Source organism: Macroventuria anomochaeta (genome assembly GCF_010093625.1).
Source record: "Macroventuria anomochaeta strain CBS 525.71 unplaced genomic scaffold BU25scaffold_23, whole genome shotgun sequence".
Taxonomy (NCBI): Eukaryota; Fungi; Ascomycota; class Dothideomycetes; order Pleosporales; family Didymellaceae; genus Macroventuria; species Macroventuria anomochaeta.
In genome coordinates, this window is record NW_022985384.1 from 205,216 (window position 1) to 230,692 (window position 25,477).

Here is a 25,477-nt window from a genome sequence, read left to right on the forward strand (position 1 = left end):
GAACTTCTTTCTTGGTTGAAGGAAACGCAGTGCGCATCGACGTTCGGGTCGAACCGATTGGATGATCCGGCAGCGGCGGTGCGGCTGAAGCTGCTGCATATCACAGCAAGCTGCACATGTCAAGCACGTTGCAAGTTTAACGCATTTTGTAGTAGCAAATTTACCCTCGATCACATGCAAGCGGCAATTGCGATGGCTTAAAGGATTGCTATCGTGTGGTAGCGGCCCTCTCGGGGGCTCCACTCACTACTGAACTCACTTATCACAACGTCATGACTTGGTGGATTAGGATGCCTGCGCCACTTGTAAGAACCGCGTAAAGTCGCATTCTTACCACGCGATTGTTCCTAGCCCTAAGATCACCAATTCCACTTCTTCAAGATGGGAAAGCAAGAGTTCGACGCGCGCCCGAGTGTGATCGTTGTTGGTGCTGGTGCTGGTGGTGTTGCGACGGCCGCGCGCCTCGCCCAGGCGGGTTGCAAAGTCACGCTTGTTGAGAAAAATGATTTCTCGGGTGGGAGGTGCAGTCTGATACATCGCGACGGCTACGTATGCTACTCCTGATGTCGAAGTTGAGCTTGGGACTGACATGGTGATAGAGATTTGACCAAGGACCCAGTCTCCTCCTCTTGCCCGAGCTGTTCAAAGAGACATTCCAGGACCTTGGTACATCACTGGAAGATGAAGGCGTTCACCTGGTCAAGTGCAATCCTAACTACAATGTCCATTTCCATGACGGGACAAATTTCAAGCTATCAACCGATGTCGCGGTCATGAAAGAAGAGGTGGAGCGATTTGAGGGTAAAGATGGCTTCGAGCGCTATCTTGGTTTCCTGCAGGAGTCGCATCGTCACTACGAGTTGTCCGTCATCCATGTGCTGAAGAGGAATTTCTATTCGCTTTTCAGTATGGTTCGTCCAAGTTTCTTGCGCCATTTGATTGCTCTGCATCCCTTTGAGAGCATTTACACACGAGCCAGCATCTACTTCCGCACCGAAAGATTACGAAGGGTTTTCACATTTGCGAGTATGTACATGGGTATGAGTCCATTCGATGCTCCTGGAACATACAGTCTTCTGCAGTACACAGAACTCGCTGAGGGGATCTGGTATCCCATCGGTGGTTTCCACAAGGTCATCGAGGCTCTGGTCAACATTGGTGAGCGAAATGGTGTCGAGTACATGTTCAACAGCCCTATATCAGGGATACAGCTCTCCGATGATGGGAAACGCGCAACGGGAGTCACATTCCAGGACGGCAGGCCGCCCCTCACCGCAGATCTGGTTGTCTGCAATGCCGATTTGACATACGCCTACAACGAACTCCTCCCATCATCCAGCTACGCCAAATCCCTCCAGGGCCGCAAAGCTTCATGTTCGAGCATATCATTCTACTGGGCACTGGACAAACAATTCCCTGAACTCTCAGCACACAACATCTTCCTCGCCGAAGACTACAAAGAGTCCTTCGACAGCATCTTCAAGAAGCACCTCATCCCCGACCAACCCAGCTTCTACGTCAACGTGCCCTCACGCGTCGACCCATCCGCAGCACCTAAGGGCTGTGACTCCCTCGTTATTCTCGTCCCCGTAGGCCACCTTGAAGACTACGGCTCCGACTCCCATAAGGGTTCCAAGGACAGCTCCGGGCGCACTCAGGACTTCAACGCCATGGTCCAGATGGCGCGCGACACGATCCTCAAGATCATCGAAGCACGCCTCAACATCAACGTCGGCGCTCATATCGTCGACGAAGTCATCAACACACCTGTGACCTGGAAATCCACATTCAACCTCGACCGCGGCGCCATCTTGGGTCTTTCGCACTCGTTCTTTAACGTCCTTGCTTTCCGCCCCAAGACCAAGCACGCGTCCATTGAGGACTTGTACTTTGTCGGCGCGAGCGCGCATCCTGGAACCGGTGTGCCGATTGTGCTTGCGGGCGCGAAGCTGGTCAGTGATGAGGTGTTGGCGAAGCTGAGGATGGAGCCGAAGCGTATGGATCAGGGAGAAGCGGCGACCATGAAGGAAGAGTACAGGGTTATGCAGAAGTGGAGGGTTCCGCTGAAGAGCCATTTGGATGTGCAGAGCAAGACGGCGTACTCGATTTGGTTGCAGTGGTGGGTGCCGGTTTTCCTCACGTTAGTTGCGATTTACCTGTGGAGTGGGACAAGTCAAGGGCTGAGTGTTTTGTCGTGAGTCACGCAGTCGCGCTTGGGACGAGGTTGATACCGTAGATCACAGAGACCTGCCTAGACTGATGATGATAGTGGAGGAGTTAACGTTCATAGCCCTAATGCATCTCTATAATGATCAAACGATACTTTCATCGACGCCTATTATGTATGCACATGCCCAGGTTCGCACCTCTCCTTACTGATAGATGTAGCACAACGGCTTCTCCCCCAGAGTATCAGTCAGATCTCCAATCGGCATAGCCTCCACGTTCAACCAGTTCATCTGTATCAAATCTTCCAGAGTAGTATTACGACTCGGTGGTTTATTGTTAAGCGTCAGTGTGCCAGCGACCGTGTTCGCCTGCTCCCTGTGCAAGGCTTGCCAGATCCAGTAGACTCTGTCAAGCATTGCATGATGCAGGAAAAAGGCTGGATCTACCGGCGACGAGAAGATGTCTCCAGCGTCGCCGCCGATGCTGAAATGGCCGGCGGCGTGGAGGCCGAGAAACCCGTCAGGAAAGCGTCCTTGCAGCCTGAAAGGGGTCAGTAACAGCCTTAGACATGTGTTTCGACTCTATATTTCTACTTACTCGTTCTGGAAAAGCATGATGGACTTCGAAGCATCTCCAGTGGTCAAGTTCAGGAAGTTCTCGACCGTAAGCCAGTTCGAAGATGCATAAGTGGTCAAATCGCGCTTCAAACAGCGAGGATTGTATGACAGGCTGCCGTTGACCTTCGTTTGGCCTCTCATCGTTGGGGATACAGGACCAAGGTTCGCAACCATGCCTTTGAAGGGACCATCCTGGAGACATCCGCCCCCTTCTCCTGAAGGAAGGAAGATGGTGCCGCCGCCGCCTACGCTGCCGTTGTGGAAGATATAGGAACCGTCGCCGCTCATGCTTGTTGCGGAGCCGTCGAATACGGGGGACTGCTTCAGGTCGTCTTGGTAGGAGAACCAGTTCCAGTATGGCTGGTAGCCCTTGTATGAGCATTCTTCTTGTAGTGCTTTCTCGTACGAGTAGACGAAGAGTCGGTGCTGAATGGAATCAGGGTTGTTAGAGCCAGACTTGTGTACAGGTACTCACCCATGTTAGGAAGTTTCCGGTGCCGTGGATGGTCAGAGTTTGATTTATGTGTTGCCCAACAAAATCATCGTATCTGTTGCGCGCCCCTGGGACCAATGCTGGGTCAGACTTCGATGGGGAAGAAAGCATGCACTGTACGGCAGTCGTGTATGCTTTGCGTTCCTTGCCTGACATTGAGTCCCTAACTCTTGCATAAGTCTCCGATCAAGCGTCCTCTGCTCTGCGAGACGAAGTACGTACCAGTCTTTTCGAACAGCAGCGTTGGATACAGAGCAATCAGTACCATTTACCTTGACCTTCCTGAGTGCTGTGATTGCCTGACGCTGTAAGTCTTCCGCGGCATCTCGAGTCCTTACAGCTGACTGGACTGTCGCAGCCAAAGCCAAGACTTGAACGACGGGCACCAACATATTGAAAGCGACCACAAAGTAGAGAAACAGCGCCAAAAAATTGATCATAGACGGCAGCTCGAGCTTTTGTAGTTTAAGATTTCCACATTACTGACAGCTCTGTGCGCAGCTACAGGTGTATCTATTGGCTCTACTGCAACACCCCCGACATGCCAGAAGCGCGAAGGGTGCTCGGCTTATTTCTTCCGATTTGCGAGCGGATGAGGTGTCAACATATCCTGGCAAAGAAAAAAAAAGCTCCGAGATATCATGTGAGGATCTGAGATCGAGTTCAGCTGCGAAGCGTTTCCATAGACCGTCGGAACGGTGGTCGCTCAAGAAAACTGTGCGTGGGAAGAGGTGCTCAAGTATTCAGGTATCCCGCAATCTGGCTCTTGCAATAACTCCCATTGTGTCTACGAATCAGGAAGACTCGCATCTTGGCATCTCGTTCGGAAGTGTGACAGCTGCGGTTAATCAAGCCCTGTATTAAGTGTAACGGGTATCCAGACCGGTCGAGATCTCCACTGGTTTGCAGGGGGTCTGGTGGGCACGTACAGGAACCCAGAATGTGGTATTCGTGTATGTTCGTTTTTCGAGATTGTCAACAGGAATCACACCAGAATTCGAATGGGATCTGGCGTCATGTGCATCTTACCTTGAGGCGAAGTGTTGTAAGAAATTGAGAGATTGGCGCGGTTGGGCAGGGACGACGCTAGCCTCGCCTCTGCCTTCCTCCTGTCATTCCCCCGACCGACACCTCACTCTTGCCCTTATGGAACCTCGGATAGCAACGTTGCTCGATCAGTCACCTTACAAAAGACTTACTCTTGATCCTTCTGTACTGACAACTGCTTTACCTATTGCCCCCCGTTATATTGAGTCCGCAGCTGGCGCTGTCGAGGCACGCTCAGACCGTGCATCTCGCGGCCCCCATGATCATGTCGATATCAGGAACAAGGCCTCATCGCAAGCGCATTCTAGTGCACCGATCGCACAAGTCTTGAATGACTCAGTGTCTTCATCTCATACATTCCAGTCTCCGTCTGGTCGTCAAACGCCACAACATGCAGCCTTTGGTATCAGGAAAGATGGTCCAATTTCAGGCCCTACGGCAATTTCACCAGATGCACGCAGACGAGACGAACACCACAACTCTGTTGGATACTCTGGAGGCGATGCTTCGTTGATTCAGTTGCCAAAACCCCCACAGGTGCCACGAAAGACTGCGAAGAGGCCCAGAATTCCGCCACTGCTGCAGGGTCTACATCAGCCTCCTCCACTACCACCCAAGAATAGATTGTTTCCGCCCATTACCAGCGACAGAAGTGGAATTGTAAGCGATGTCGGTGATCGGTTCAATCTTGGAAGTACCTTCCCCACGAGCGGCACTGAGGAGCTGGCCAAACCTCGAGTCCCGCAACGGAAGGGGAACGAAGTCGAAAGCAACCATGTAGGACAAACAACAACCGCACTTAGCCATAGAGAAGGACTTCAAGAGCATGAATGGAGTACTGAGTTTACGGCAGACTCTCTACCAGTGGCCCAGACTACGAGTAGAGTTCAGAGTAAAGTCAAGGCACCGCGAAAGCGGACCAGGTGGTCACAGAAAGAGACAGAAGACTTGCTCATCGGAGTCAGCAGGTTCGGTATCGGCAGATGGAAACAGATACTTGAGTGTACAGAGTTCCACTTTCAGGCGCGAACCGCAGTGGATTTGAAGGATCGATTCCGAATATGCCGTCCTGGAGAAGGACTCAAAGCCAGGAAAGCAGCTATACCGGAGGGGTCAACAACGGCAAAACCGACAGAGACTGGCGACCCAGTTAGCCACGCCAGCCTTGCGCCTATCGAAGACGTAACAGTCCATCCTGCCCCGCCCATTCAGCGAACAACTTCCGAAGAGACAAACTTGATCGACCAAGCTGCTACAAGCAAGCCAGAAATCCACGGCCCATTCCTCAAAAGTAAGCGTCGAGCGCGCCGTGAGTTCAGTGATACGGACGACAAGAACCTACTCAAAGGCTTCAAGCGGCATGGCGCTGTATGGCACTCAATGCGTGATGACTTCGAATTGGGTTTCGGTATGCGCCATCCTACGGACTTGCGCGACCGCTTTCGTATCAGGTACCCGGATCTCTTCGCCCAAGCTGGCTATAAGCTGAAGCCCAAAGAGGAGCGCGCACTCAAAGATCGGGCAGAAGTGATCAAAGCACAAGGAGCGCGAGCATCAAGACATCCTACTACAACAACCGTTACGACGTCTGACAAGAATGACAAGTTGACTGCTCATACATTGGTGACTATTACGCCCAATGTACCATCCGTCACCACCCTCATGCCGGTCGCTACAACGTCGCAAGCTGAATCACTGCGGCCTACGTTCGACCCGATCACCGATCTCACGTTCGATGATGACGAGGGCGACCGAAGTCCTATCGTCTTGAACCGCAACATCCTACAGTGGGCCGACGAGAACTCTGCGGCTCTGCCTTCGACGACTGCAGTATCAGCGAATACCCAGGCGACCACTCATGTGGCCAGCGATCTGCTCTACAACCCATTCACCGCAAGCGACGGTCTCCATATCAACCCTCTGGCCACGCTCAAATTACCATCCACAGCCCACTGGAGCTACATGAATCCTTCCACTGCAGCCCCGCCACCCTCGCTACCACCTCCTGGACCGTTGAAGCATTCGCTACCTGCAAACAGTGCGAGCACGTCCACGTCCAGGGCACAGCACGATATGCGTACGCCAAACCTGCCGAACATAGTCTTCCCATACGTGCCGAATGCCAGTGCTAGGAACGCTGTACATAATCTTCCTGCGCCTGCGGACATACTGTCATCGGGGCAGACGGGTACTTCAGACAACCACATTTGGATTGGGTAATGCGTTTCGACGCTTCAATGTCGATGATACCAAGCTGTCAAAAGTAGAAGAGAAGAATATGCTAGTCACAAACAATGCAAACCGCAATGGCTCTGCCATAATTCATTTTAGTCATGCTGAGGTATCAATATCATCTCTCTCCACATCCTTCTTCACGGTGTCCACAACTACCTCCCCGTCTGACACAACGCAATACAAAACTCCCTAAAATCGCCCTTCGTCGCCTCCTCAACATCTTCTTCCACCATCCTCCCGTACTTCTCCTCGTACTCGCTCTTGACGCGCGCCAAGTGCATGCGCTCCCAGTGCAAGCGCACGAGTCTGGAGATGAGAAGCTCGTAGCGCTGCTGCCGTTCGTGTTTGGATGACGAGGTATTCTCGCGTGAAGAACGGCCGTTGGACGAGGAGGACGGCTCGATGAGGTCCATGAGTGCGTGGTGCAGGAGCATGGCGTCGCGCGCGGGGCGGTTGATTACGCCGTTGAGGATGTGCGCTATGACTTCGCCCTACACAGTATTCGTCAGCTGCTGCGTCTCCATAACGTGTGGAAAAGAAAAGGCGAGCTAGAGTTGTGAGACTTACGACGAGGTTGTTACTCTTCCTTAAACAGTCCCTTGCAAAACTCCCCTGGTATTTCCGCTCATACGTCCTCAGGCACTCGCGCAAATGCGCATCCGACCGCATAACCACGATGCCCAGAATCGCCGACTCGCCGCCCTCCCGCGCCTTCAGCGCCTTGTACAGCGTGTCTACATCGCGGTTCCTGTACTCGACGGGCCACACGTCGCTCTCCTCCTGCCGTTCGCCTTCCAGCGCCATGAGCACGGCTTTCCGGAACTTATCTGCTTTGAGCTCTTTGTCCATGCACTTGACCAGACTGTCTGAATAGCGCTTGTCCTTGAACGAGTCGCAGATAGCCCTGATTTCGTGGTTTTGACGACCCATGAGCGCTTCGATGAGCAGCTCGCGACGCGCCGAGTTGGACTGGTACCAGTAGTTTGCCCAGTATCCTTCGCCCTCGTAGCACCCCAGCGCCGTCACGTATGCGATTTTGCCGAAGTTGCCAGAGGTCTTTAGTTTGATGTGTTTTGCGATGTTGATGCCGCGGCCTTGCACCTTGCAGTGGCGCTTGTATTCTGTGCGCAGCTCGAGCATCTGGTCGTGGCTGAGGACGGGGAGGATGTCGATGAGGGTGTCGAGGTTGGGGGTGCGTGCGGAGAGGGCGTCGACGATGGCGAGGGCGTCGGGTTCGGCGTCGTAGACTCTGGCGCGGCGCTCTTCTTTTTTTCGGCCGTTGTCGCGGCGATCGCGGTCGCGGTCGCGGTCATCGAAGGGGTCGTAGGGGTCGCGTGCGGAGGAATTGTAGGCTGCGAGGGCGAGCTTGTCTTTGTGCTTGGATGGAGGAAGCGGGCTTGGTGAGCGGCCTGATCGTGAATGGGCGCGATGCCTGCCTTGGAAGGATTGTCTGGACTCACGCGGGGAGAGGCTGTCGAGGGGTTGTAGGTGATCGATGTCGTCGTCGTCGAGCATCATAGCCTGTGGCATGGGGCTGATCGACTGGTACACGCCCTGGTACGCCTCCAACAGCGGACTCGGTGGAGGCAGACCGCCGCCTGGGAACCCTCCTGGCATACCTCCAGGGACAATGTTCTGCAGGTCTGGCCGGCTCCCGCTCACAGACAGCCTGTCCATGCGCTGCGTGAGCCCGTCAGGTCGACCTCCACCGCCCACTGAAAGACTGTGCGGGCGCATACCAGGCGACGGCGGCGCATTGAGCTTTCCTCCGCCGCCCGGTACCATCTCGACCACCTTGCGACCATCGTAGGTGCTCGTCGCCCCAGAGCTCGACTGTGCGCGGTGGTGCTCTGGACGTGGAGAGTGCGTGCCCATAGGCGGCGGCGGGTACTGCGGCTGGGACACGGGCGGCGGCGCGGGAGCATGTGGGTTGGCGGCATACTGAGCCTGCGCTGGCGGTGGAGGATACGCGGGAGTCGTTGGCTGGGCTGTGTGTTTTATGGCCGGCTGTTGGGCAGAGCTGACGACGGGTTTCGCACTGAATGTGATCTTATCGGGCGCTTGCGCATACTGGAAGCCCCAAGCTGGGTCTTTGGGCGTAGCTGTGTATGCGAACTGCTGTCCCACGTTTGGAGTCGTCGTGTATTGAATGTTGCCCGGCTGCGTGTAGGTGATGGGCGGCTGGTATTGGCCGGCCGCTTGAGCCTGCTGCATGTAGCCAGGGCGCTGCTCGGGAGGCAGGTCTGCATAGTTTCCCATGGTGATGGGCTCGTTTACGCTTCTGGCCGCCATTGTCTCAGTACTCGTCGCGTGATCTATGCCAGGATGGTTCGAGGCGCGACCTGGAGCTCGAAGCCTGAAGCTCAAGCGGAGTACTCACGTTGGATACACGAGTGGCTGCCTGGTCTCGTAGTGAGGGGTGCCCATTGGTGCATACTCAGCTGCGCTGTAATGCTGACCCGGCCCAGATTCATCGCGCACATGGCTGTGGCTGCGACTGCGGCTGCGCTCCCTTGCGCGACCTGGTGACTTAGAGCGCGACCGACGCGACCTGTCATCTGGGCGCAACGACATAGCGCTGATACAGTACGGTTGTTGTTTGGAGGTCGATTGAGTGACTCACTCCGCCGACCGTCAGTCTACGCGCGCACAGGAGGCTGGCAGCACAGTGCGGGCTGGGAACGACTTTTGGACCCCATTGCGGAGTAACCGCAACAGCGGGGGCGTCCAGCTCAATGTCGCTTGTGCCCGTGAGGCTCTACCGCAGTGGGTCGAAGGCGGTGAGACTGCCCTACGAGTGTCGAACGCTGCAGTTGAGCCGCATGGCCACGAGGAGTTGACATGTGCTCCAAACTTCAGTCAGCTCGCTCGCTTGCTGGTCTGTCAGACTTGGACTTGGACTATTCGCCTTCACACGTCACCGTTCGCCCTGAACAATTAGCGATAACGTGGGCATGAGCCCCATGTCCACACTTGTCGGCAGGATTCGCGAAAACTGACCTGCATGTCAGGGTAGCCCGGTCGGTCAGGCACGGCGATTCACCGCCCTAAGAGTCTAATCCTGGATAAGTTTTTGAAAGGGCTGCCAGAATTGCTCATAGCTCAGGAACATGATGGAATGAGGGCATATCTTCAACACGAACGTGCGTATCTGCTTGGTCCTGACCAGTCATGCTCAACGCTTTCGTTCGGACCGGATCCACAACCGGACGCCGCGACGCCATGTCGCAAGGTGAAGCGGTGCAACTGAACTTGCTATCAAGCGGTGTCTGTGTGCCTGGGTCAAAGCATTCAATATAGCTAAGACACTGTCGGACGTCTTACTGTCCCATCTGTTTGTTCAATCTTTCATCCATCATGCCGTCCTCCATGATTGCCTACCCAGACAACCTCCAAACCCAATCGCAGCTCGTCCAACTACCGCAAGAAATCAAGAACATCATCTTCAATCTGTGCTTCACCGCCGATGGCGCTATCGTTGAGCCAATCCCGAACAGCGGGCCCTCGAAGGGTGATGTCTCTCGCAGGATGGGAGTCGATCTGTTGCAGACCTGCCGCAGACTCTACCATGAGACAGACCGCCGATCATTGTTTACCCAGAATACTTTCCGCTTCAGCACCGTCGACCGTATGAGCACCTTCCTGAGGTCACTCAGACCTGTCCACAGCGCCTGCATTCGGGATGTCGAAATCGATGCGCAGAGTATGCACTCCAACCACCCTGGGCTAGCTTGCGTATGGCTGCACTACCTCGCGTGGGGCAATGGCCAGTGGGACAAGTCACTAGGTTCCTTACATGTGGATGCTCCTGGGCTCAAGTACCTCCGGCTGAACTTCGAATCGTGGCCCAAGATTGCTATGAAGAGGGTCGAGCTTTGGAACCAACTCAGAAACATGCTGTCAAAAATCCAAGGTCTCGAGCGAATTGTTGTTATCGGTGCAAGCAAAGGTGCAGCGATGGCAAAGCGAGCTCCCTTCTCCCCAGTCCACTGTGTTGGAGGTGATGATGTCGGCGTCGATGATCTGGTTCCACGTATGTGGTCCACTGTCGGAGCGTCAAACGAGTCGAAGATCGTAAGATGGACCCGTCAAGATGGTAAGCTGGAGCTGGAGGTAGTGTCGGTATCTCATCTGCTGAAGAACGTCGATCCACACTGGTATGGCCCTTCTGTGAGGAGAAGCCACACGGACCCCTGGCCAGAGAACGGCTCCTGCACCTTGTTTGGGTATGAGAACCGGTACTCAGACGTTACGGAGCCTACAACAAAGGGCTTCAATCCCAACGCCGCCGAATGATAGGTCTCGCGGGGTCCCAGGGACCATGGATCTCATTTTTGTACTTCTGCAGTCCGATCAGCCACCAGCTGCAGATGCCCATCACAAGGAAAGTCAGGAAGCTTCCAAGCACTACACCCGCGATGAAGGCACCCTTTCCGCCGCCTGTCAGAGTCACGAAGACACCGCCCCACGCAGCCGTTACCAGCACAATCGTGAGGGTGAGATGACCTTGCCAGGAGCGAGCTCGAAGTTCTCGACGAAAGATCGGAAAGAGGCCAAACACTTCAATAGAGAAGAGTGTCAAAGAGAAGACGTGTGTAGTAGATGGAAGGCGCGAAGCAAGAACAGTAGATGCCATCATGGCAGAGTTTGTTGAGATAGACGCAGGAAGTCTGTACCGTTATTAGCGTGCATAGCGAATAAAGCATTTATACATCTTACTGAGCCCCTGGCCCACTGCTGTAATCGAAGAAAGCCACGTTCATCATGAGCAGCCACGTGCTGATAGCCCAGATTGAATCGCTTGTCGTCGATTTTGTCAAAGATTTGAGTATAGGGCTGAGCCCTAGCAGAGCAGCGTAGATCAGTACAGCCGACTTCACAGTCGACACTCGCTGCTGATATCGAGAGGGCGGAGACAGCACTGGTTCCGAATGCGAGTTATTTGCTTCACCTGCATCTGGTGGTTTTGCGTGCGTGTCGTCAGTTGTTTCCAGCTCTTGTCCTTGCCAACGATCCCACAAGACCCAGGCCAACACGGTGCACAAAGTCGCCCAGCCTACTACTGATAATGGCGAGACGTTTCCTTGAATTATAGCGACAAAACAGCAACAGAAGATTGCGACTGATGCAAGATGCTGCACGATGATGGTTGCGTCAGCCATGAGCGACCAGAACTCGTATGGCTGCAGGCGCGGATTGCGCTGCAGGTGATCGAGGAACGTCTTCTCATCCGTGTAGTTGTCAGGGACTGTGATCCATTAGTTTTTACTCACCGTCAGATTATGCGTTGGACTGACACGGTTGCTTGAACCAAAGCAGCTTTTTGTAGTGGCTCCTCGACCTGCGGCTAGTACTGCGTCCTTCTCTTCTCCTTCTCCCTGAGGCTGATGGCTTGAAGAACGCATCTACTGGATCCAGGAGCCGATTGGACTCCATGTTGCCGTTCATGCGCGAAGCAGATGTGGTGTCGTGGTGCAGAAGAGGTGGTTAGGAGGTTCGCGCTAAGACGTTTGTTTGGCCCCACTCACAAATGTACCTTCACCGGTGAGCATAGAACCTTGATGTTACAGGCAATTCACGATTGCGTGAATGAACTTCACCAATACCCGAAAATATCGACCAAGCAGTCTATTCAAGCAGTTTGTTCATTAATCTTATGGGTATACGCTAATCAACGATTACGGCCCGCACCGAGACTTGCTCGTCTGGTTCAGTGTCTGCCAGGCCACAAGCAGCCTTCTCCATTTCGGCACAGTTGCGCGCCCGGCCTTCACCACATACCCTTCTTGTCGCAATGTTCTCCCAATCTCCATGTAACTCTCGACTGCTACCCTTATTGGACCTGCAGCTTCGGATGGCAGCTGCTCGATGGAGTGCTTAGATCCGTTGTATAGCTTGAATGCGTTGTCCAGAAGACGATTGCGTATGCTTTCAATTCGCGGCCCTGCGGGTTCCTTCAGAACTTGCTCCTGAGTCAAGCCTGCCTCTGACAGCCATGTTGTGGGAAGATACACACGACCGATCTTGGCGTCTACAGCGATATCTCGTGCGATGTTGACGTATTGCAGTGCTACTCCCATTAGGTTGCCGGCGTTCTCTACCGCGCGCTGCTCTTCCTTACTCAGGCTGCTGTGATATGTGCGGAAGATGAGCTCGATGCACATCTGAGCTACCGTGCCCGCAACTCGCTCTGAGTAAAGTTTGAGGTCGTCCTCGTTCGCGATTGGCGGTGCTGCTGTGTCAAAAGCCAAGTCCATGTCGAAACCAAGGAGCAGATCCTGCAGTGGCTGGCGCGACAATTTGTCGGTGGGCAGCTGCACAAGAGCCGAACGCGTATCAGCAGGGAACTGCTCGTGAACCAATTTGATAAGCGCAGGTCTGGATCTTGGTCCTCTATACGCAAGGTCCAAGAATTTGTTCAGATGCGCAATCCATTCTTTCGCTTCTTGGGCCGTGGTAGCATTGTCCACCAGGTCGTCAGCAACACGGCAGAAGGAGTACAGTAACAGTAGGTCGGTGCGAAGGAGCCCTTGGAAGGTTGAAGATGCAAGATAGAAGCTCCTGCTCTTGCGCTTCAATCGGCGGACAGCCTCTCTCAGACCTTCAAGGCGGGCTTCGTCGTACTTCTTTGGCGACGCGAATAGCGCTTGCATGAGAATGACCGGCGACGGCAATTGAGGCGCTGGGTCCGGGAATAGCGAGGGGAAGGTGTGCAGGATAGCAAGAGCATTGTCAAAAGCGACTAAACCAAACACAATCAGCGTGTTCGTGGCGAGGAAGAACAATGCTTCTTCAATCTCCAGCCCATCCCACAAGTGAATGCCATGCTTTGTGCCGCTGCTGATAACCCAGGTCCCTCTGCGCAACGCCAAGGTGTCGATGATCCAGAGATAGATCGTGGGCAGCCAGATAGGGAGCGCGGTGTTGGACAGAGGGAGCCCAAGGATGAACTGGTACGCCAGTGTCCATAAGCCCAATAAGACTGGCCCTGCCCAGACGAGAATCAAGCCTGTGTATGTGCCGGTCACATTGGCCTTCACGCAGTACCACCCATATGCAATGATCGCAGATATAACCACCTGTCCACCCCACTTCTGATATTTCCAAGGCGCCGGTGAAGAGGGGGTTGCGGCGCGCAGGTAGGTCGGCTGGTATGTAGGCTTGCTGAGCAGCAGATATAGCAGCGAGGTGTTGTAGGTCTGTATCACGAAGAAGAAGACCTCTTCAAAAGGAATATCGAACAGCGTCAGGCCGACGATTACATGGCTTGGGTAACTCCATATGCCGGTGCGAATAAGGTACGAGTCCCATGGGATGGTCGCGGTAACGGCGATCTGCAGTGTCAGTATAGGGTTATGCTGTAGGATGCAGGTAAACATACAAACACCAGAAAGCCGACTCTGTAGGTATCAAGTTTCGACCAGAGCGGGCGGTAGAGCAGCGTGAGCAGCACGGCCGGCGGGATGGTGTACTTGACATGGCTGGTCACTGCGTATCAGCATATGGTTCAGAGTTCTGAAGATCCTGGACAGGGCGCATTCACGTACACGAGCGCATAGTCTGAGCCCATCGTCGCAGATCGTCGCGACTGTCGACCCGAACGTGGAACGAAAAACGTGCAATTTCACGTCAATTCAAGAACCACAATGCAGGGAAGAGACTAGCAGCCGCAACGGAAAACCAAGAGGGCGTCAGGCACAGGAAGGACTAAACACTCGCTATCTTGATCACGTTCCGTCGCCGCCGATTGCCGACCACGGCGAGCATGGAAAAGAGCGTAAACTGCATGTGCACGTCGCTGAATGAGATCTGTGCAGCAGATAAGCTTTTGCCTGACATCATTGACTTTAGGCATGGCAGGTGTGGCACCCCAACGTCAAGCAAGCATTAGCGGCCAATGATATTGCAGCGCATTGCATCATGGTACCTGGAGCTCGTTCGGTCAACACGCCATCAACTGTTTGGCCAGACATGTGAAACCTCAGAATACTGTCATGCCGAGTGCCACATGCTTGTCAGACTAATATCCCAGGCTGTACAACCTTGAGAACTTCCTCAGCACGCCGCTCCAATGCGAACAGCACCCGTCAATTCATTATGTCCTACAATGGACGTAGCAAGACGCAGGCCAAAAAGCACCCGTATCTTACTGGAAACTTCGCACCGGTAACCCAAACATGGACGCCAACGCCCGTTACCTGGACGGGAACCCTCCCCAAAGAACTCAATGGCGGCATGTATGTTCGTAACGGAGGCAACCCCATGGCCAATGCCGATCTTGGACGTGAGGCCCACTGGTTCGACGGCGATGGCATGCTCTCAGGAGTCTGGTTCAGCCGTTCACCCAACAATGCCAACGAGCTTGATGTTCAGTTCGTCAACCAATTCGTCCTGACGGATGTGTTACTGTCTCAAGTCGAGAGCAGCACACTCCGGACACCGATCTTGCCTAGTATTGCAACCTTGACAAACCCTGCTTCGAGCCTTTTCTGGATCATCTGGAGGATTATGCGCACCGTCTTTATCGTTCTATTATCACATCTACCTGGCTCGGGCTTCGCCGTCAAGCGCATTAGCGTTGCCAATACGAGTGTTCTATATCATGATGGAAGAGCATTGGCAACATGCGAAAGTGGCCCTCCTATGCGCCTTACACTACCTGGGCTGGAAACCGTGGGCTGGTTCGACGGGAATACAGTAGAAGGCGAACCTGAGAGTGAGGACAAGAAGGAAGAACCTACACTTGGTGGGACAGGCCCGTTGAGCTGGATGCGCGAATGGAGTACTGGTCACCCTAAAGTCGACAACGCAACGGGCGAACTGGTCCTATTCCACTGCAGCTTTGCCCCACCGTATGTCCAGTACTCACTCATACCGCCTACGGGCTCGAATATCGAGGATCACCACTCATCGGACGATGCAAGTCGAATCATCAACGCTGCGGTCCCTGGGTGTACAGGCGGAAAGCTCATGCATGACTTCGGTGTGTCCAAACACAACACTGTCATCCTTGATCTTCCGCTTAGTCTATCACCTCTCAACCTTGCGAAGAATTCACCAGTGGTGGCGTACGAACCCTGGAAGCCCTCTCGATATGGTGTCTTCCCCCGTCAACATCCAGAAGCGGTGCGCTGGTTCGAGACCGATGGTTGCTGCATCTTCCACACAGCCAACACGTGGGATGAGTATGACGCTGATGGTAACGTAGCCGCAGTCAGCCTTCTGGCATGCCGCCTCACGTCTGCTTCTGTTGTATTCAGTGCTGGAAACATCACGCCCCCGCCGCACCCAAACCATAAGGACGTAATACGCGAGAAGCCCATGTCTTTCTTCGCCAAATACGATGATGAAGTCGACAGACAGGATCCTGAAAAGATGGACGAGACATCACCCTTGATATCTTACAAAGATGCTGTGCCCAACTCACTCGGCGCATCCTCAGGTTTGCCAATATCCGACGATGACGAAGAACAGTGTCGACTGTACTATTACAGATTCTCTTTGGAATCAGCAACCGAAAATGTCATCACGCACCAGTTCGCCCTCGCGGCCATACCCGTAGAGTTTCCTACAGTTTCGCCTTTGACCGCCATGGACTCTGCACGCTACATTTACGCTTGCAGCACGTCAAACGAATCTTTTGGCGCCGCGCTGGGTAAAGCCAGCAAAATTGATATTCTTGTCAGATTTGATGTAAAAGCTCTGCTTGTAAGGGCTCAAGTCGAACCACCAGATGCAGTTACAGGCTGTGTAGACAACCGTACTCTCAGCCAGATCATGGCCTCCAGCGACCCCAACGATCCGATCAAGGTCTTCAGGTTCCCACCAAAACATTACGGACAGGAAGCTACGTTTATCCCTCGCTCAAGGCGCGGTTCTGCAATCAACAAGAATACTGCTTTCGACGAGGACGACGGTTACCTTGTCTTCTACGTGTTCGACGAGCACCAGTTGAATGAGGACGGCGAGTGTAAAGAGGATGCGAAGAGCGAACTCTGGGTTCTGGATGCTCAGACGATGGCACGAGTCGAATGCAAAATCCAGTTGCCAACTCGCATTCCGTATGGTCTTCATGGCAACTGGTTCACAGAGGAGCAGATCGCTCGTCAGAAGGGAGTGGAGATGGTACGGGCGCTGCCGGCAGCCGCTACGGATACCAGGTGGAGTCGCATCAAGCGAAGCATACATGGGCGTTTGGGTTGATACCAATGTACACATAGCATGAGCATACGGCGTTTGAAGCTACACATAGGCATGCATATTGTCCATAATGATAATAATTCACGACACACAAATTAATTGTTCAATTTGCGCAAAGCACGAGCTCTTCCAATAAACTCGAAACTTCAGTCCTAAAGTCTAAACTATCAAGACGGCTGATGAGAATCGCCATCACACCGTTTGCAACTACCGGCGCCGTGGTGCGCTTGTCACTGCCATCACTATTAAACACACCTGCAACATGGCATGTGCATGTGTGGGGTTAATCCCGACGGCCATACAGGTTTATGACGCAGTCACCTGAACTGTTGATAGATGGAAACATCCGCGATCATCGACGTCGGTCCTTGAGACGCGCAGATCTTTCAAAGTGGACTGACACAACCCTGGAGCTACGCTATCGAATATGTGCCTTTTCTCATGACCGTTAGATCTCCTCGCAGTTTGACAATGAGCTGTGGAGATGCTCCAACAAAAAGCTGTATCACTGCATCCACTTCTATCCTGGCACCCTGCAAAGATACCAAGCTTTCGGCTCACAAATCTTGCAAAGCTTGGCTACGCCTTTTCTATGATGCGCCGATCTGTGGTGGTATTTCCGCAGATGCAATTGCTAAGTTTTGTCGCGTTGTTGCAGTCATGACCTCATTCTCTCGAAACCTCGGCGCTAGCTGATCGGAAAAGCTTTCCCATTGGCCATCAGCCTCATCTCAAATCATTTCGCTGCAATAGCATGTCCGAACTCTCCGTGCACCCAACGATGCGAGAATGATGTTTGGGGAATTGCAAATTTGAAACCTTGTAGATTTGTATAGTAGATAGGCATCACACGATCGATGTCATCGTTGACGTAGTTGTGAGCGGGCGTCTTAGTGCTCTCGATATATGAGTGCGGTGTCGCTGTAGAATGCGATCTTGATACACATCTAACAACCAAGCCTTTCTGTACAGGAAACAGTTCTTGGACAACACTTAGCAACCATGGCATCTGACCTCGTTGCGCGGGCGAACCACGCCCTTGATCTCAACGGTAAGTTTTACAGTTCGTACAGTATCCGTTCAAGCCACTGACATTCGACAGGCAACACTGTAAACGGTGCTACAGCCGACATCGCCATAACAACTCATGGTTCCGATCTCTACTTCGCTATTTGCGCAGCCATGGGCTTCGCCGGCTTCTGCTTCATCGGTCTTGCCTTCCGCAAGGAGCGCCGCGACCGTCTTTTCCACTACATCACCGCAGCTGTCGTCTTCGTAGCATGCATTGCCTATTTCACCATGGGATCCAACCTGGGTTTCACCCCGATTCAAGTGGAGTTCCCTCGCAGCAACTCCGTTGTGCGCGGTACCTACCGTGAGATCTTCTACGTTCGATACATCGATTGGTTCATCACGACTCCGCTCTTGCTTCTCGACTTGCTGCTCACTGCTGGCATGCCGTGGCCTACAATTCTCTGGACTATTCTCGTTGATGAGATCATGATTGTCACTGGTCTGATTGGTGCGCTTGTCGTCAGCAGGTACAAGTTTGCCTACTTCACTTTCGGTAAGTCCAAGTCGTTCGAACAATTCTAGTAGCATCTAACACATCGTAGGCTGCGTCGCCCTCTTCTATATCGTCTACCAGCTCGTCTGGGAAGCCCGCCGCCACGCTAATCGCTACGGCTCCGAAGTCAGCAAGTGCTTCACATACTGCGGCTCCCTGACCGCATTCCTCTGGATCCTGTACCCGATTGCCTGGGGTCTCTGCGAGGGTGGCAACGTCATTTCGCCCGACTCTGAGGCGATTTTCTACGGTGTCCTTGACTTCATTGCTAAGCCTTGTTTTGGTGCTCTCCTCATCTGGGGTCACCGCAATATCGACCCTGCATCGATCGGTATGGCCATCAGGGATTACGATGGTGACGCGATTGTTCATGAGAAGCGTGCGCCTCACAATAACGGCATTAACCCTCCTCTTGATGGACCTGTAAACACCGACGGCACCAATGGTGTCAACGGCCACCAGGTTTAAGCGTTTTGGTGGGGTGGGTAATGCAAATATACCCATGTGTAATGATCAAATTGGAACGATCTTTGGATTAAGACAAGTGCGACCATTAATAATGTAATGAAGGGAAAGGAAGGGCTGTGCAAGTTGTTTGGAAGTTGAGTATGTACTATACTACAACACAGTAATGACACTAGTACAAAACCGCTGTCTTTCCTCACTGCGCACTCTTCCTGTATACAGAAATCAAGCGAAATGCCGACTTCCTACTTGATATATCCTGGGTACATATTAGAAGCGTTCAAACGTATACAACGGAGTCTATCAAAAGACTCCACGATCCTGCGCTCATGTACATCCAACATCGAACGTTGTGCCAAACGAGCTATCAAGCCGTCGCGGACTGCAGTCATCTGTCGCAACGAGCCCTTCATCATTACTCCCAGCTACCGTTCCCGCTTGCGGCCCAAGAACTTCACTCCGGGCCGACAGAATGATGCCTATCTACGCTCTTGCTTCTCAATCACATTGCACACCGATGAAATCTAAATCAAAAGAGTCATCGAAGAAGAATATTATCATTAGGGTATCACATCAGCTCGCTAATCTAATTATAAATAGTCAAAACATCTGTAGAGTTATTGTACTCCGTCGGCGCACACTTCTCAGTATACCCACCAAACATCTCGCCCCTCTGCTGAATAAAGTCGGTGAACGAGCCCTCCGAGCAGCTATCACCGGGTCCAACAGCGCACTCCAGCTGCTGCGGGTCCTGGTTGACAAGGACACGAACATAAGTTCCGGCAGGGTAGCCATAGCTATCGCACTCCATCCTCTCAATAGCGATGTTGGTCAGGAACGGCAGGATGCGCGAAGATATCCATTCGCGCTGGTAGTTCTGCTTTGTGAGCGGCATGGTGGCGTTGATGTTTGCGGCGCCGGCGAACTCGGTGTTGTTGAAGATGCCGAGCGCGACGGCGACGGTGGGCGGCAGCTCGCGGTGGGTGAACGAGACGTACAGATCCTGGGTGGAGTTGTCGGCGAGGAGCTGTTGTGCTGTGGCATTCAACCAGGGGTACCCAAGGACGCCGGAGATCTCGTTGCCGTAGCCCGTGTTGTAGAAGTACTGAATGTCGTTCATGTACTCGAACTGGAGCCACTCGTCTGCGCTGAACAGCTCGAGCGAGCAGAAAGGGGACTGACCGCGGATGACCGTCTCATAACCACACAGCTGCTGCATAGCTGTGATGTCGTTGGCAGTCCAGTTGAAGCTAGGGGCGAGGTCGCGGAAACGCTCGATGACCGGAGCTGTGTAGACCTTCTGGAACTGCCCTGACTGTTTGCTGCCAAACGAAGAGCTGTACTTGGGGCAGCCCTTATAAGGTGTCAAAGAATTGGCACCCTCAGAATCATCCTCAGATACGGCGACTCGCTCAGTCTCGTTGCTCTGTGTGACAAGGCCCTCAATGAAGGACTTGGAGCTGAGCTCTGTCCGCTCGGCCGTCGAGGTCCAGACTTTCTTGGGGTTCTTGAGCCCAGGATAGCGAAGACGAACTTCAGTGCCCAGCTTGTACGACTCAAGGCGGCCAACAGTGGTAAGGTCTTCTAGCTCCTCATCCGAGATGGGTGTCTGCCACTTTTGCAAAAAAGACAAAGGACCTGCAGACTTCCAGTTCACGGACATGTTGCCCAACTTGTCTGTGAATGGCTCGATGTACTCCTCGTAGTCGAAGTCGTTCGCATAGATGGCGGCATGGCGAACTAGGTAGGCTGCGCGAGTGACATTGCAGCCCTGAGGTGGAGCAGGATCAGATTGAGGGTCCTCGAAGTATGGAGCAATCTTTATGAAAGAAGTTAGTAAGGAGTTTTCGAAAATAAACAAATCAAGTAAGAGAACTTACACCAGCCAAATGGTTCAACACATCGAAGGAATATGCTGCATTGGCAGCATTGACCACTGCAAGAGTGAAGAGCGCTGAGGAAAGCATTGTGGATTGAAGGTTCGCTACAGAGACAACTGCGGTAAACAGCGCGCCTTCTCAGCCTTTAAGAGATCCCATATTCCCAGTTGCCCCCTTAGCGCGCACGAGAACATGGTAATTAGACACTTCCAGCTGCCGGAGTTCGGCACTGGGGATTTACAGTACTATATGAGAAATATAGGATGACATGACGATGGTGATGACTGTAAACAGGGCAGACTCAAGCTTTCTTGGTCAATGCTTACCTGTGAAAGGCATGGTGACCGCATTGACGCGCATCCAGGCCCGCTCGCTACGTCATGCAAGCTACTACAACAGGACAACCGTCATCAACAAACTTTCGTGTGGCTCAAAAGGGTCGAAAAGTGAACACTGATGCGTGGCAGACAATTATGTTGATTGGGCTGTAGCTCCCTGAGCCACAAATGTGCCGTTTCAGCCAAATCGCCAACGCTAAAAACACCCCAACTAAGGATTGAAAGACTATCCCAGCCACAACACCAGCCCCTACGCCAGCCCTTATGCAAACCTCCGCCACTTTTCTCAACTAGACGGCCATTATCTGCCGCCTCAAGCTTTGCATGTTGAGCTCCAATGCGTGGCATTCATCCTCCTTTGCGTGCAAGAGCTTCTGGAGTGCCTCCTTCTCCGACCTGAGCGCCTGTAGCTTCCCACCAACTATCTCTCGATACGCACCATGCTCCTGCACAATCGCCTCGATCCTCGACCACTCACTGGCACTCGGCTTAGTTTCAGTTGCGCTGCCACTTGATCGCTTTGCCAACTCGACGTCCTTGGCCTTGAGCTGTGCCTCGAGATCTTGAACATGATCCTTCCAGGCCTGGTGCGCTGTCATGCGGTTAAGGTCGTCGATACTGGCACCTCCTCTCAAGGTCTCCACTTGTGTGACTAGATCTGAGTTTCTCTTCTCCAACTCAAGCACGCGTTGCTCAAGTGCTGCTGACTTGGCGGCAGCAAAGAGGTCGTTCGTGGCCCGGCGCTCGATAAAGCTTCCTGGCCTTCCTCGAGTAGGACTCTTGGTTCCTGCCTGCGATTGTAGGCGTTCGACCTCTCGTGTCTTGTCTGCCAGTTTGTTCCTTACGACCTGGACATTCACAAGGTCTTCGTCGCGAAGAGCCGTCATTGCTTCCAGCTGCCGATCCTTCTTAGCTAAGAACCCACGTATCTTGATGTTGTTCTCCAGGTCCTCGTCTCTCAAAGCCCAGATCGCTGTGTGCCGTTTCCAGAGTTGTGCCTTCTCTTCTTCGATCTTCTTCAGTCGCGCTGTCACCTCCTGGTATTCGGCTGGCTCGACAGCAGCCACGGGATCTGATCGCTCGATGTATATAAGCTTTGACATTAGCGCAGCAAGTTGGGACTCCAGAGGCCCAGGAACGTGCGGTGCAGGAGCAGGTGACACGGGCTCATCGTTTGCTTCGTCGGCATAGAACATCACCGGAATCGATGTTGGTGTCTTCTCAAGGTATTCTGGGACCTGCTCTTCGCCATCAAGCGTCGAAGCAAGAGACTCGGTGTCATTGTCTGCCTCACTGCTAGGAGTATTCTGTTGGCTTTGAGGTGTAGTGTGCAGAATCTGAGGCACGACGCTGACAACAGGTTCTTGAACAGACTCGTTTCTCCAAGCCTCGATGACTGGTCGTTCTGCAGGAAGAAAAGGCTTGTGTTCCTTGGGCCGGGGCTGCCATATCGCTGGTATGACGAGTTTGCTCACGGGGCGTGCAGCCATCTGTTCGTCACCGAAGGCTGTGTCTGACGACTGGTCCGAGTCGTAACCTCTTATCTCCGCAAACGACTGGTTCGAGGCTACTGATTCTGGGCGACCGCCGTATATCGAGGCGACTGAGTGTATAGATGCTGTGCGCTCAGCTCGAGGCGTTGCGCGCTGTGAAGTCCACATCTTCGGAAAGACAGTGTTGGTTTCGTATGAATTCGTCGCGAGTGTATGGGTATCTGTATACGTCTGGAAACACAGATGGCGACGATGGGAGTGGCGTGGAGAGTCGCTTGCGTAATAGGCAAGGCTGCACAATGGTAGAAATCTGACTTGCAGGTAAGTCGCAGACCACTTATGAGCTTATATTCTCGTGTCCCTTTCAGTATATGATAGTGGCGGCTTGCAAACACATCCTGAAACCGTGCTGCGACGGAGGAGGTGGAGTGGCTACACCCGCGACAAGAATAGAAGAGTGACAGCGGCAGATCGCAAGAAGCCTGTCTTCACCATCACCGATCGGCAGCAGCCTCACAACTTCGCAATCTTTTCTTTGCTGCCCGTGGTTTAGACCATCAATTGTCGTCGATGGTTTCACATATGCCAATGTCCGGTATGCGATGGATGTTACCTTTTAGCCTTGCAATACTTACGGGAGGGCCGAGTTGATTTTCAAAAAGACGAACAATAACAACACGTTGATTATTGCAAGCAGATAAAACTTCGAGGCTGTTGACACGTACAGCTAAGTTGAAGTTGCGGGCTTGAGGAAATCCAAAATTTGACAAGCCAACCTGAAACCTCTACAGTCACATACACAAACTCGCTTGACTGCACAACGATGACCCTGTCACAGACTTGATGCCTTCTTTACACTAGATGCCTCAGCCATGGATCGGCGAGCCCTAAACAATGTGTTACAAGAAAAGACAAAAACAATGTTGTTGTGCAGACCACTCGCTGTTCGGTTCAGACAGTGGGACGAACGTTACATTGAATTAAATGAGACCTACAACAAACGATCTTACGCCCTTAGATATCATACCGATCCGACTCGTGTTCGACCGGTCTGTATATGAAATAATCAAACCCAGCCTTCGTCTCAGTACCATTCAGATCACTCGCTGCAACACCCACAAACGCACCTGTAAAGCTACCGTGCGCCTGATGCCCTCCACACTCATCACTTAGGATACTCGCATCGTACACAGGACCAATCTCCCTCAGTTTGTCTCCTTCCACCGCATAAGAAAACTGCAGAGCCTTGCCACGGATGCTGAGCGCTAATTTCACCTTTCCTTCCTGCGGAATTTTCACAGAGTCGGCTAGTGGCATCTTCACATTGCCATCTGGCCACGACATCTCAGATGTCAGAATGAGTAGTTCGCGATTGCCGTCTGCATGCGCCGTGACAGTCAGATAGAAGAAGTTGAAGCGGCAGTAATATGCCGTCAATCCTGCAAATTGCCTCTCATCGGTTGGCGAGAATGAGATGGTCGTCTCTGCGTCATACGAAAAATGTGTTTGACGTCTTGCAACTAGTGCTTGCTCGAACCAGCTACCGATCGCTTCGCGGCCAGTGAGCTGCAATTCACCGTCTTTGACGTTGAAGATGCGCTCCGGTTCGGGTGTGCGTAGCCACTGGAAGTCCTTGTGCAGACCGGCCCGAGCGGAGAATGTGTAGTTTTGCTCCGCCCAGTATGCTGTGTCATCACGGGTCGCAGGAAGGTCGACGTAGAGTGACGGGACGGGGCCGTCTTTGATATAAAGCCAGTCATCGTCGCTCCAGTAGGCCTCCTGAATCGCGGTTTCGCGGCCCAAAACACAACGCCGATTTTGAGTAGTTGGGCGACCTGTGAGGTGAACAAGGTAAGTCTTACCTTCCGGAGTCTCGATGATGTCACCGTGGCCTGCTTTTTGCAGTGCGGTGAGCGGGGCGTCCTTCGAAGTAAGGATGTGCTTCTGGGGATGTAGTTCGTAAGGTCCCCAGATGTTGCGTGACCGAGCCAGAGTGCAAGCGTGCTCGTATGCCGTTCCACCTTCAGCAGTGAGAAGGTAGTACCAGCCATTTCTTTTGTAGAGATGGGGACCCTCCACTAGATCCAGCTCGGTGCCATGAAATATTGTCTTGGTAGGACCGACTAATTGGTGACTTTTCGGATCCCACTCTTGCAACCGTATACCTGCGAAGGATCTCGGGCGGCGACGGTGGTCTTGCAGCATGTTGACGAACCACTTCTTGCCATCATCGTTGTGGAACAGAGATGGATCGAATCCAGATGAGTTGACGTAGAACGGATCAGACCAGGGGCCTTCGATGTGATCTGCCGTGACTATGTAATTTGGAGTGTCCTTGAAAGAGCCATCTTTGCGCTTGACGTCGGTATAAACCAGGTAGAACTTCTCGCCATCGTGACTTAGACATGGTGCCCATACTCCACAGCTATCTGGGTTGCCACGCATGTCAAGCTGGCTCTTCCTACTCAGCGGCCGTGTCACGAGTTCCCAGTTCGCAAGATCCTTGGAGTGGTGGATTTGAACGCCTGCGTACCATTCGAAAGTTGACGTAGCAATGTAGTAGTCATCCTTGACACGGAGTATTGATGGATCCGGGTTGAAGCCTGGCAAAATGGGGTTTCGAACAAGGGGCATATCGGAGTATGTGACCTACTTTGATGAAGCAAAGGTTGGAAACATATCGCATCTGTCGTCTTCTATGGAACTTGCTTACCTGAACATGAGGCTAAAATCGTGAGGAGAGAGATCGACATCTGCATTTAGCCGGACGGTATTAGCCCGAAATACGGCGCAGACTTGTAAGAATCGGTCTCTGCTTCCATGCTTGATCAACTGCAACTTCAACTTCGTGTCTCCGTTCCTCGGCTCAGTGTAGAATTTGCGTACTGAGTTCGAGCTCTGCTGGAACGGCTGACGAACATCGTATGCTCCGCTAACACGGATTCGGTGTCCAGCTTGTGAAGGCTAGCCAAG

At 53.0% G+C, this 25,477-nt stretch overlaps 12 protein-coding genes across 12 annotated transcripts; 5 read left to right on the forward strand and 7 right to left on the reverse strand.

The window, feature by feature from the left end:
- The first annotated feature begins 167 nt into the window (after nt 1–167).
- BU25DRAFT_371058 (phytoene desaturase) lies at nt 168–2,307 on the forward strand. The gene is made up of 2 exons (XM_033703970.1): nt 168–549; nt 600–2,307. Exons 1-2 carry the CDS (start codon nt 382–384, stop codon nt 2,196–2,198), a joined length of 1,767 nt encoding a protein of 588 aa, XP_033560105.1. The 5' UTR covers nt 168–381; the 3' UTR covers nt 2,199–2,307.
- A 65-nt stretch (nt 2,308–2,372) lies between these two features.
- On the reverse strand, nt 2,373–3,671 carry BU25DRAFT_395984 (Di-copper centre-containing protein; the record flags this gene model as incomplete). The annotated part of the gene is made up of 4 exons (XM_033704810.1): nt 2,373–2,709; nt 2,767–3,212; nt 3,262–3,442; nt 3,502–3,671. 4 exons carry the CDS (start codon nt 3,669–3,671, stop codon nt 2,373–2,375), a joined length of 1,134 nt encoding a protein of 377 aa, XP_033560106.1.
- A 101-nt stretch (nt 3,672–3,772) lies between these two features.
- Nucleotides 3,773–6,628, forward strand: BU25DRAFT_449644 (uncharacterized protein). Its single transcript, XM_033709650.1, has 2 exons — nt 3,773–4,232; nt 4,541–6,628. Exons 1-2 carry the CDS (start codon nt 4,220–4,222, stop codon nt 6,544–6,546), a joined length of 2,019 nt encoding a protein of 672 aa, XP_033560107.1. The 5' UTR covers nt 3,773–4,219; the 3' UTR covers nt 6,547–6,628.
- Nucleotides 6,629–8,944, reverse strand: BU25DRAFT_371067 (Annexin). Its single transcript, XM_033703971.1, has 2 exons — nt 7,129–8,944; nt 6,629–7,052 (listed from the first exon to the last, which is right to left on the reverse strand). Exons 1-2 carry the CDS (start codon nt 8,851–8,853, stop codon nt 6,714–6,716), a joined length of 2,064 nt encoding a protein of 687 aa, XP_033560108.1. The 5' UTR covers nt 8,854–8,944; the 3' UTR covers nt 6,629–6,713.
- Nucleotides 8,945–9,933: 989 nt separating this feature from the next.
- On the forward strand, nt 9,934–10,572 carry BU25DRAFT_299753 (uncharacterized protein; the record flags this gene model as incomplete). The annotated part of the gene is made up of 1 exon (XM_033701964.1): nt 9,934–10,572. A coding segment is annotated over one exon (639 nt), but the record flags the coding sequence as incomplete, so codon positions are not given.
- Nucleotides 10,573–10,834: 262 nt separating this feature from the next.
- On the reverse strand, nt 10,835–11,997 carry BU25DRAFT_345104 (phosphatidylinositol N-acetylglucosaminyltransferas-like protein subunit C; the record flags this gene model as incomplete). The annotated part of the gene is made up of 3 exons (XM_033703026.1): nt 10,835–11,231; nt 11,281–11,809; nt 11,859–11,997. 3 exons carry the CDS (start codon nt 11,995–11,997, stop codon nt 10,835–10,837), a joined length of 1,065 nt encoding a protein of 354 aa, XP_033560110.1.
- Nucleotides 11,998–12,189: 192 nt separating this feature from the next.
- On the reverse strand, nt 12,190–14,131 carry BU25DRAFT_371071 (Lycopene beta-cyclase; the record flags this gene model as incomplete). Its single annotated transcript, XM_033703972.1, has 3 exons — nt 12,190–13,895; nt 13,943–14,042; nt 14,109–14,131. 3 exons carry the CDS (start codon nt 14,129–14,131, stop codon nt 12,240–12,242), a joined length of 1,779 nt encoding a protein of 592 aa, XP_033560111.1. The 3' UTR covers nt 12,190–12,239.
- A 349-nt stretch (nt 14,132–14,480) lies between these two features.
- Nucleotides 14,481–16,888, forward strand: BU25DRAFT_105846 (carotenoid oxygenase). Its single transcript, XM_033700290.1, has one exon. It carries the CDS (start codon nt 14,659–14,661, stop codon nt 16,762–16,764), a length of 2,106 nt encoding a protein of 701 aa, XP_033560112.1. The 5' UTR covers nt 14,481–14,658; the 3' UTR covers nt 16,765–16,888.
- Nucleotides 16,889–17,606: 718 nt separating this feature from the next.
- Nucleotides 17,607–18,930, forward strand: BU25DRAFT_105848 (family A G protein-coupled receptor-like protein). The gene is made up of 3 exons (XM_033700291.1): nt 17,607–17,812; nt 17,864–18,328; nt 18,378–18,930. The coding sequence occupies exons 1-3, from the start codon at nt 17,764–17,766 to the stop codon at nt 18,794–18,796; spliced, it is 933 nt and encodes a 310-aa protein (XP_033560113.1). The 5' UTR covers nt 17,607–17,763; the 3' UTR covers nt 18,797–18,930.
- A 130-nt stretch (nt 18,931–19,060) lies between these two features.
- BU25DRAFT_371075 (phosphoglycerate mutase-like protein) lies at nt 19,061–20,908 on the reverse strand. The gene is made up of 2 exons (XM_033703973.1): nt 20,674–20,908; nt 19,061–20,612 (listed from the first exon to the last, which is right to left on the reverse strand). Exons 1-2 carry the CDS (start codon nt 20,758–20,760, stop codon nt 19,380–19,382), a joined length of 1,320 nt encoding a protein of 439 aa, XP_033560114.1. The 5' UTR covers nt 20,761–20,908; the 3' UTR covers nt 19,061–19,379.
- Nucleotides 20,909–21,182: 274 nt separating this feature from the next.
- On the reverse strand, nt 21,183–22,842 carry BU25DRAFT_412172 (uncharacterized protein). Its single transcript, XM_033706735.1, has one exon. It carries the CDS (start codon nt 22,670–22,672, stop codon nt 21,302–21,304), a length of 1,371 nt encoding a protein of 456 aa, XP_033560115.1. The 5' UTR covers nt 22,673–22,842; the 3' UTR covers nt 21,183–21,301.
- Nucleotides 22,843–23,463: 621 nt separating this feature from the next.
- Nucleotides 23,464–25,138, reverse strand: BU25DRAFT_472729 (glycoside hydrolase family 43 protein; the record flags this gene model as incomplete). Its single annotated transcript, XM_033710859.1, has 1 exon — nt 23,464–25,138. The coding sequence occupies one exon, from the start codon at nt 25,136–25,138 to the stop codon at nt 23,519–23,521; it is 1,620 nt and encodes a 539-aa protein (XP_033560116.1). The 3' UTR covers nt 23,464–23,518.
- Nucleotides 25,139–25,477: the final 339 nt, after the last annotated feature.